The following is a 10,920-nucleotide window of genomic DNA, read 5'->3' on the forward strand; positions in this document are numbered from 1 at the left end:
AGAGTTCAATCTCTTTATGTCTTAATTTGCTTTTGCATTGTTTATGCTTAGGTGTTTGGCATGGCGTGGAGTCCTGACGGTAAGCTTCTTGCCACAGTTTGCAAGGATGGGAAAGTCCGCATTTATGATCCTCGCAAGTCGACTGATCCAGTGCAGGTGTGTAACAGCAGCAGTGTGTGAGAGTTTAGTTTCTGCTTAAGCCTCACCAAAAAAAAATGTCTTTTTTTCCAGGAGGGTCCAGGTCCTGAGGGTCACAGGGGAGCTCGTGTGGTGTGGGTTTGTGACGGCAAATACCTGCTGGTGTCAGGATTTGACAGGTACTGGATAGAATTTTTAAGAAATGTACATGTGTTTGAACATTTACCTAACCGTGGTCCGTTTTCATCCTCAAGTCGCAGTGAGAGAGTGCTCTACCTGTACTCTGCAGACGCGCTGTCCTCCGGGGTCGTAGCCAGCACTCCTGTAACCGTCTCCCCCTCCACACTCATCCCATTCTACGACCCTGACACAAGCGTTGTCATCCTCACTGGAAAAGTACACACACTTCCATCTAAAAATGATCATTGAAGTCCACCTAAAAGTAAAAAAAAATCTGATTTTGTTTGACCAAAATATACTTTTTCTTCAGGGTGACACCAGAGTGTACATCTATGAGGTAGTCCCTGAAGAGCCCTACTTTATTGAATGCAGCAGTTTTAACTCCCCTGAGCCTCATAAGGTATCAACTGAACTCCCTTCTATCTGAATCCTCTGTTTCAAGTTTTTATCAGCTGTTTTCTGACTCCGTTTGCAGGGATTGGCTTTTCTGCCGAAGACTGAGTGCAACGTACGCGATGTGGAGATAGCCGTTGGACTGATGCTCACCAAGACGACCATAGAGCCTGTGGCCTTCAGAGTGCCCAGAGTCAAAGTGAGCCAACAGCACCATCTGGTGGACACATAGCAGAACTACCAAAATTTTACTCCTGATGCCGTTTTCTATAGAAACTTGGAAAAAGAAACTCGTCTGTCTCTGTTTCCAGAAAGAGTTTTTCCAGGATGACCTGTACCCAGACACAGCCGTGTGGTGGGAGAGCGCGCTGACGGCCTCTGCCTGGCTCTCCGGCTCCAACGGTCAGCACAAGAAGATCAGCCTGAAGCCTAAAGACATGACTCCAGGTAGAGATACAGACTCCACAAACGAGAAAAATCCTAGTTTTAGATCGAGGGGCCTCCTCTGCAGCCGACATGTCGGGGCTTGTCACGTCACGGTATGCTTGTGTGCTTCATGCTGTGTGCTTTTCTCAGTGAGTGAGGCCCCCAAAGAGGCCCCGGTGAGGAAATACCTGCCTTCATCTGTTTACTTGGAGGAAAAAACCGACGAGCAGAAAAAAGAGGAGGTGAGAGGTCTCTGAATGACTGCAGCTTTTGTTTTTATTTTTTGCTTGGGTCACATTTTAATAAAGCACATGCTTGTTTATCTGATATGTAAACGAATGTGTGTGTTTTCCAGCTGCTGAGTGCCATGGTGGCTAAGCTGGGAAACATGGACGACCCGCTGCCTCAGGAGTCATTCCAGGGGGTCGATGAGGACGAATGGGTGAGTGTGAGGCGTCAGAAGGGCGGAAGGAACTTCAATGTTTGTTAATCTCATTTTAAAAACAAAATGTATTTCATTGTTTGCACTAGGTACTTCACTGTTGTGCATTTTAGTTGATACATTATATTTAAAGGTTTTTTTTGCTTTATATTGTGCTTTGCAACAGTGGTCCCCAAACTTTTTCATCCCATAGACCAGTTTCATGTCAGAAGGACCGTAAAATGAACGAGGCTGAAATGGTCATCCAAATTATTTTTTAGCTTCCAGTTTTCCTTAATTTTTTGGGGTTAATTTTATCTAATCCTCTTTAAAATATCTGCCATGGATTTAAACTTCATTTGTACTGTAGATTTTGTGCAGGAACCATTAAAATGTGATGTAGATTTTTCCTTAATTCACAAGTGACAAAGTGGAAGCTAAAAAAATCAGACACAAACTTTATCCCCATTCGTTTTTTAGATGTGGTTGATAAATACACAAGAACAGTCACTAAATGTGGCCTTTTGTAAATATAATCATAAAAATGAATCCAGCATTTGAGCAACTTTATTAGCAACATCCTTGTAACATTAAGCAAGCAGTTGCTGAATATTTTTTATAATAATAATAATTATTGTTATTACTATTTGGCTATCTTGGGGTTTTTTATTTAGTGGTCGCTGCAGCCACTTTAAAAAAGTACTGGATGGATTTTTGACACTTCATGAAGCGACTTGATATGTGTAGAGTAGTCATTGTTTTCCAAAATAAAACTTTATTCATAATCAGATTATTGCAAAGCCTCTAAAGAGACATCAAGTCTGGTGCCATTTACTGTCTTGTGTGTACCATTTACTGTCTTGTGTGTACCAATTACTGTCTGGTGTGTACCATTTACTGTCTTGTGTGTACCAATTACTGTCTTGTGTGTACCAATTACTGTCTGGTGTGTACCAATTACTGTCTGGTGTGTACCATTTACTGTCTTGTGTGTACCAATTACTGTCTTGTGTGTACCATTTACTGTCTGGTGTGTACCATTTACTGTCTTGTGTGTACCAATTACTGTCTGGTGTGTACCAATTACTGTCTTGTGCGTACCAATTACTGTCTGGTGCGTACCAATTACTGTCTGGTGTGTACCAATTACTGTCTTGTGCGTACCAATTACTGTCTTGTGCGTACCAATTACTGTCTTGTGCGTACCAATTACTGTCTTGTGCGTACCATTTACTGTCTTGTGTGTACCAATTACTGTCTTGTGCGTACCACTTACTGTCTTGTGTGTACCAATTACTGTCTTGTGCGTACCAATTACTGTCTTGTGCGTACCAATTACTGTCTTGTGTGTACCAATTACTGTCTTGTGCGTACCAATTACTGTCTTGTGCGTACCATTTACTGTCTGGTGCGTACCAATTACTGTCTTGTGTGTACCAATTACTGTCTTGTGCGTACCAATTACTGTCTTGTGTGTACCAATTACTGTCTTGTGCGTACCAATTACTGTCTTGTGCGTACCAATTTCTGTCTGGTGCGTACCAATTACTGTCTTGTGCGTACCATTTACTGTCTGGTGCGTACCAATTACTGTATTGTGTGTACCATTTACTGTCTTGTGCGTACCATTTACTGTCTTGTGCGTACCATTTACTGTCTTGTGCGTACCATTTTCTGTCTTGTGTGTACCAGTTACTGTCTTGTGTGCACCACTCACTATCTGGTGCACTAAAGATACTGTCACGTGTTTACCACTTACTACCTGGTGCACACCACTTACTATTTGGTACACACCACTTTACATATGGTGTACACCAGAGAGTAACTTGTGTTCACTACTTACTATCTGCTCTGCACAAGATGCTATCTGCTTACTATCTAGTGCACTAAATAGTATTTTACGGTAGTATCCACGTCCCATGGACTGGTATCAATCTCAAGGGTCTCAAGGGTTTGGGACCACACACAACAAATAAAAAAAAAGTTACTGTCATCTGTCAAAAAAGTGGAGACCTCAAGCTGTTGTGATTTACTTCTACTTTTTCTTCTATGATTCAGGATGATTAAAGAGGAAACCTTCATCTCTGGTTCATGGTGCCAACAGAAGAAGGGAGAGGAAAGCTCTAGAGATGCCATTTCTGTGTGCCACCCAGCAAACCTCAGAGTTTTTGGGATAGATCACTGCAGCCCACTGAACATATACAATCACAAAGCACAATTTAACAAAAAAAAAAGATATCACACATTCCTGTTCTAGTGCTGTATGTGGTAAAAGTTTCAGAAACTCAGAACTTATGTGGTGTAGTTGATGTTGTTAGTGAAATAACTGGTTCTGTTTTTGCTTATGTATCTTTGTGGGATCTATTTGGATTTTAAAAAATCATTGTTTACTGTGTTAGAGAAAAAAATGACCTAACAACAAAACTAAAATTATTAATACGGAACTCTTAATAACTAATTATCTTTCTTGGCACACTGACAGCAAACTGTTAAGTTAAAAAATATATATATATTTACACATTCTAATATGACAATAATCTGTATACAACCCTTTACTATCACCCACTGCTCACATTTTATACTGGGTAGCACAGATATTAGCTAATAATGGCCCATTTAACAAAATTTACTTTGTCTTCCACTTTGGTGTTTATTTTATTGTGTCTTAATCCGAATTTTGGTTGGGAAAAAAACTGTTAACACTTTAGGGACACAACAGGGTCATCAATGGTAATGTTTGCTTGTGAACTGGAATTTTAAGGACTTATTTTATCTTTTTTAAGCTAATTCTACAATAAAATGCCAACATATATGTAACTAAAACCAGGTATTCCTTGAGCCTTGAATATAAGTTGGGATCACAGGTTAAAAACTAATCTTTTTGTGCTTCTAAAGCCAAACTTTTACTGTTATAAAGATGTAAAAGATGCCTTTATGTATTTTAAGATGATTGTTGCTTCTTGTTTACTGAGAATGTAACGACCTCTGTTGGTATTTGGATGCTTTCATGACCTAATTTCCTTTTTCTAACTTTAGCTACTAGCATGTAATCATCATGGTGTTAGTTAGATAGTAGGTATAGATAGCTTACTGTAACTCCATCATGTAGTCTCTCCTCAGGACTACAGAAATGTAATGTGTTTACAGATTTGATCCAGTAACGCTTGTTTGCACTTTTTTGTGAACTTTACTGAGCCCGCTGAATTAACCTGCAATTTTGTGCAAGTCAGGTTTGAACTCATGCATGCCAAGTGTCATCAGGGTTTTTCATGATGTTTGTCATCAGGATTCTGAAACATCTATTGGATAATCTCTGTTTGCCTTTCTTTGTGTCGATATGGACTTTTTATACCTGGAACAAGTTTTGTTTCAATTAAAAAGTAAAAATGGTTTGTGGACTTTTTTCAATATTGTCTTGCAATAAACAACTTTTCACTGCAGTTTTTCTTGTCATGTCTTTTTTGTTTACCAGTTTAAAGGCTCACCTGTATCCATTGTATCGGACAGTATTGTGGTAACTGACAAACTTCGCATGGCAGATCTTTTTAACCAGCACTTTACAAAGACAGGTCATTTTAAATCTAATTCTGTTTTAAATATAGTGTCAGATTTACCTGTTGCATCTCAACAACTCTCACTGCAGCCTTTTAGTTTAAAAGAAGTCACAAATGAATTACTGTCTTTGGACTTAAAAAAGCCAGCCGGATTCGATGGGCTTGCTCCCTTTTTCTTTAAAATAGCGTCCTCTATTATATCAGTTCCACTGACAAACATTTTCAATCTGTCCATCCAAACTGGTGAAATTCCAAGTGAATGGAAATCTGCAACGGTGCGCCCCTTATTTAAAGGGGGTAACTCCTCTGACCTGAACAGCTACAGGCCAATTTCCATTTTACCCTGTGCTTTCAAGATTCTGGAGAATCTTGTTAACAAACAGCTGACTCACCATCTTGAGATTCATAAAATACTATCTCCAGTACAGTCTGGCTTCCGCTCCGGTCATGGTTGTATCACTGCAGTGTTGAAAGTTGTTGATGATATTGCTTCTGCTCTGGACTCCAAACTGCATTGTGCTGCAGTATTCATTGATCTAGCTAAAGCCTTCGATTCAGTAAACCATTCTATTTTACTGGACAGACTTGGCAGCATTGGCATTTCCAATCAGTCTCTATTATGGTTTACTAACTATTTGTCTGGCAGAATGCAACAGGTAAATATCGATTCTTTATATTCTCAGCCTCTCCAAGTCTCTAAAGGCGTGCCACAGGGATCAGTTCTTGGACCAACTCTTTTTTCTATTTACATTAATGACATCCCAAATGCTGTTAGTAAAGGTTCTGTACACTTATATGCTGATGACACTGTTTTGTATGCTTCTGGTCCATCTCCAGAAATGGTCTGTCACTCACTGCAACAAGGCTTCTTGGATATACAAAATGCCTTTACAAATGTAGGGCTTTCCTTGAATGCGAAAAAAACTAAAATCATGTGGTTTAACTCTACAAGAACAGTAACCTCTTCCTTCCCGGACCTTACCACTTCAGATGGAACCATATTAGAGCAGGTTACAGAGTACAAATACTTGGGAATCTGGTTAGACAATGCACTGTCTTTCCGTCACCACATCAGCATGTTACAATCTAAAGTCAAAGCAAAACTCGGCTTTTTATATAGAAACCGCTCTGTCTTTACATTCTCAGCTAAAAAGATCATTGTTGAAATGTGCATTCTTCCTTTGTTTGATTATGGTGATATAATCTATCGCCATGCCTGCAAAGGAAGTCTTCAAAAACTGGACACCATTTTTCACTCTGCAATACGCTTTGTTACTAATGCCCCTTACAGGACACACCACTGCCAGCTGTACTCCCAAGTTAATTGGTCTTCTTTGCAGTCTCGTCGCAATAATCACTGGCTTATATTTATTTACAAAAGCTTGCTTGGTCTCTCACCTCCATATCTGACACAGTTACTACAATTAGAGCATCCGTCCAGATACAACACTCGTTCCTCACAACTCCTCAAACTGAAAGTTCCAAAAACGCGGACTTCATTTGGCCTTATGTCCTTTCATTTTGCTGCTCCAAATGACTGGAACTTTTACCAAAGGACACTCCATCTGGAAACTCTTATTTCACTGTCTACTTTTAAACGCAGAGTAAAGGACATTTTTAAAGAATCATGTACATGTTTTCTTAATCGGTAATTTTAATATGTCTTAATCATGTTTGTTGTTTCCTTTCTTCTTGTTGTGTATTTTTAGCATTTTCAGGCCAACATTGTAAATAAGAAATTGTTCTTAATGTTTTGCCTGATGAAATAAAGGTTATATAAAGAACAAGTGTTTCCTTTCAAAATAAAGCAGTCAACACAACCTAAAACCTTAAAAAAATAGTCATAATGATTTTCATTAAATAAATATCTAACATGTACTGCAGTACTTGTTCCAAGTGATTTTAAAGTTTAAAAACTGCTTTAATATTTTCCTCCTAAAACATCTGACGCTGACTTTCCTCATCCATATATACCAACAAATGGAGTTTGGTGGTCCACAATGAAAAAAACATCAGTGATCCAACTCCAAACACACAACTGTTCCATTATGTTTCCTAAAAATGTTGCTTCTTTACATTATACAGACATTAATCTAAGAATGCCTTAACTTTGACACAGTTTTTCACTTATTTCCCTATTTTTTAAACTATATTTTCAAGTTAATCAAAGCATAATTTATATCTAAACACAACAAACCTTATCTTATAGTTTTCATTCAATTTAGATTTTCTTTATTTACATTTAAGGCCAGGGTAAATTTATTTATTTTATTTTCATGTTTTGGGGGGGGGACCTGTTCAGAATAACAAGACACTATTTATGGGGTTTCTATTTACTGAGAAATGGCTGCACTTAGACCTCCTGGCCAGCAGGTGTCCCTGTAACAAATCTAGATCATTTTATTTTGGCTGTTGAATCTTCCTTCAACTTTGACCCTTCGGTAACCTTCAGTGTACATGTGCAAACTGAACAGATGCTGATTATCTAGGCACTTTAACTTCAAATCATGGTAAGTTTTTATTCTTTTGTGGTTCTATGATTTCTCCGCGTGGTAAAACCGCGAGCCGCTAGCTATTAGCTTTTAACGTTAAAGGTGGCACGTTTAAAATGATGGAGCTAGCCGGTTTGGTTGATCATAACAGCGTTACATAAATGTATACATTTGACTCGTGTAAATCTTTACTGTATGTTTGAACTCAAATAAAATAAAATAAAAAAGTTAAATTAACCTTTATGGTATTGTCCTTTTGTAAAAATGTCAAAAATGACTGAAACTATTAAGATAATTGAATTACGCATCTTTAACATAGTTAGCCCCTAAAGTATTGTAGGTTTCTCACTAACAAAATACAAATAAGTCATAACTTTAGATCCCAAAAACGTAATATTTAATTATGTTGAAAAGTTAAACATCAGAATAAGCTTGTTAATCTATATCCACGAACATATTCATTATTTCTACTGACTTGCATAACTTAATCACATCAGTAAAAGTTATAAAGGGTTAAAGAAAAGTATTTTATGATTATTATTATTAAATTAGAATTACTGCCTTACGTTTATTTTACAGTTATAAAATAGATTAAACAGAGGATAGAAGTGTGACATACCCCTTCTTAGCTGTATCTATATGATATTTCTCAGTTTATTTTTTATTCATTATTATTATTTCAATCTTTTCCAGGCTAAGTATCTTGCACAGATCATTGTTATGGGGGCACAGGTGGTAGGACGGGCCTTTGCACGTGCCTTACAGCAAGAATATGCAGGTATGAAACATCTTTACATTGTTTTTCTTTTTTTTATTAACTTATTAAATACAGGGAATCAGATCATTAAAAAAAAAACTGGGAAAATTTGGTTTTCGTTGTTATAATCTCTTGTTTCTTCTTGCATGCTCACCGGAATGAAGTCCCTGTTAAGAATGTCTTTTTTATTGAAAAAAAGTGTTTTTTAAGCAGCGTCTATACATTCTTCTTAATAGAAATGGGTGCTTTTTTTAGCTCCTTGTGTAACATTCTATGCTCTTGGATTTTTACTTGTTGTTGATCTATAAATAAGTTAATAATAGAGTCTAGATCTACTTGGTGAAGGCATAAATCCCATTAAAACAGCTTTAAATGCTGTTATTCACAAAAACGGTTTAATAAAGGATGAGTTTGTTAAGAAAAGATGAAGTTTATTGAATGTTTTTACATTTTTTTGTCTTCTTTTGCTTCTGCCTCCTAATTATTTTGACTCTTCTTAATCATTCAAAAATGTGCTGTGTTAGTTTTAATGGACCAAATCAGCTCTGAGGTGAATTGATGATGATTATCTTTGGATTTCCCTCACACAGCAAGTCAAGCCGCGGCTCGGGCCAGGGGTCGGTCCGGTCAGCAGTCGGCTGCAGCCTCCAGCATCACTGGAATGACCCTACAGGAGGCACAACAAATCCTCAACATCTCCACACTCACCCCTGAGGAACTTCAGAAGGTGAAACAAACAAACATCCCTCTTTTAATAGTAATTTTAAATGGATTTAAGATGTGTGTCAGTGTGTGAATGTGTGTATACTTGCGTGAATGGGAGTGTGACTATAAAGAGCTTTCAGCCTTCAGGAAAGTTAGAAAAGTGTTAAATAAGTATATGCCATTTACTATTTAAAGTTTTTTTCCATTTTTGAGAGGATGAGTAAATAAAAAGGAATTTTGAGTCGGTTATCAATAGAAATGTAATATTTTTAGGAATATTCTGACATAATATAGCAGCATGTCTAGAGTGTCAGATTTTACAATCTATGATTTAAAACCATGATCCTATCCTCTGGTCCATCTTTAGAAAAAAAATGTGTCTCATACTTGACCTGCCTCAGTAAATCCTCCTGGGATTGAGCCTCCTTGCATCAAACACAAAAGAGTGTAGTGAGCCGTTGTTTCAACATCAGTTTATTTCTCTGCATGTACGCTGCAACATTTGTGTTTTTGTCATCATGGATCTCAATGTTTTATCTTTTAATTTTATTAGTTTTCTTTTTTTTCCTTCTTTAGAATGGATCCAAATGTGCCACCTGTTTATCAATAATGAATTAATTTAGTGAATAAACGAATTACTGCATCTAATTGATGTGATGCAAAAAGCACTCTCTATGCGCTGATTCTCAGCTAAATCTTGCTTATCAAACCATTAATATTATATTTTTGAGTTTTGTTAAAGTTTAATAAGAAGAAGTTTGATAAAGGGTTCTGTTTTTCAGAACAACTGGGCTCTAAATGTGGATCTAGAAGACGTTTTGCCGTTCTTTGGAGTAACTTCTTCAATTCTACTCAAATAAGCGTTTTCTAGATCCACATTTAAAGTCTAGTTTTCCTGAAGAACAGAATGCTGTGATAACACGACAAAAATGACTGAGAATCTCCACAAACATTCAGTACGTTTGTACAGTTCATTTGGAATACAAAAGTGGCTATTTGGAGGTAACTAGGGAATGAATTAATGAAGCAATGTGGCACATGAATATCCATTACTTTTTGTGCTCGGTCGCTTAAAGACACGAATAACATCTGCCTATCTTTATAATCAGAAATGTATTGATTATATGTTGATTATTTTTCTTTTTGTCTTCTCCAGAACTATGAACACCTTTTTAAAGTCAACGATAAGTCAGTAGGCGGATCATTTTACCTCCAATCAAAAGTAAGTAAGACGACGTCTTTACGGTTGAAACTTTTCTATTCTTTTTATTATCTACTAATGAAATATAAAGTACAGTTACATTTTTACACTAGTTTATTTCATTAAGAGGTGAAGGATGTTTCCTTTAATGAGATACTATAGTAAGTTTTTTAGATTTAAAGCTGATGATGATTCACATTTTCATTATTTTTGACGCTTTTAACTTTAAAAATAAAATTACAACATGCACTCTTGACAAATATAATAACTTCTTTTGATTTGTATTATTATTAAACCTTTATTTAACCAAGTAAGCTATTAAGAACAAGTTCCTATTTACAATAATGACCTGGACAGAGAAAATTCAATTCAGTTTTTTCCTTAATGAGCCCCCGTTATTGTGAAATGAATTATTAATTTCTTTTTCTTTAAGGAAATCCCTGTACTATCATGTTTTTGTCTTGCTTGTGTGCAGGTGGTGCGAGCAAAAGAACGTTTGGAGGAGGAACTAAATATTCAGTCAAAAGACCAAAATCAGCAATCGCAGAATACGGAAACATGAAGTCAAACTGGCCCCGCCTCCTCTATATTTCCCCAATCCTCTGTAAATTATACCCAAATAAAAGCTCTTTTTTTGTCCTTAATCTTTGTCC

At 36.8% G+C, this 10,920-nt stretch overlaps 2 protein-coding genes across 2 annotated transcripts in view; both read left to right on the forward strand.

Moving 5' to 3' along the window:
• The window catches only part of coro7 (coronin 7), an 85,092-nt gene extending 81,032 nt beyond the window's left edge, over positions 1–4,060 (forward strand). Inside the window, exons 20-28 of the mRNA XM_024271485.2 lie at positions 52–156; positions 232–317; positions 393–534; positions 629–718; positions 794–910; positions 1,023–1,158; positions 1,288–1,379; positions 1,493–1,579; positions 3,617–4,060. Coding sequence (XP_024127253.1) covers positions 52–156; positions 232–317; positions 393–534; positions 629–718; positions 794–910; positions 1,023–1,158; positions 1,288–1,379; positions 1,493–1,579; positions 3,617–3,625 — 864 coding nt within the window. The 3' untranslated portion in view covers positions 3,626–4,060. The remainder of the gene's footprint in view (positions 1–51; positions 157–231; positions 318–392; positions 535–628; positions 719–793; positions 911–1,022; positions 1,159–1,287; positions 1,380–1,492; positions 1,580–3,616) is intronic.
• Positions 4,061–7,476: 3,416 nt separating this feature from the next.
• On the forward strand, positions 7,477–10,911 carry pam16 (presequence translocase associated motor 16). The gene is made up of 5 exons (XM_024271490.2): positions 7,477–7,622; positions 8,298–8,382; positions 8,952–9,088; positions 10,223–10,288; positions 10,743–10,911. Exons 1-5 carry the CDS (start codon positions 7,620–7,622, stop codon positions 10,827–10,829), a joined length of 378 nt encoding a protein of 125 aa, XP_024127258.1. The 5' UTR covers positions 7,477–7,619; the 3' UTR covers positions 10,830–10,911.
• Positions 10,912–10,920: the final 9 nt, after the last annotated feature.

Source organism: Oryzias melastigma, linkage group LG8 (genome assembly GCF_002922805.2).
Source record: "Oryzias melastigma strain HK-1 linkage group LG8, ASM292280v2, whole genome shotgun sequence".
Lineage (NCBI taxonomy): Eukaryota > Metazoa > Chordata > Actinopteri > Beloniformes > Adrianichthyidae > Oryzias > Oryzias melastigma.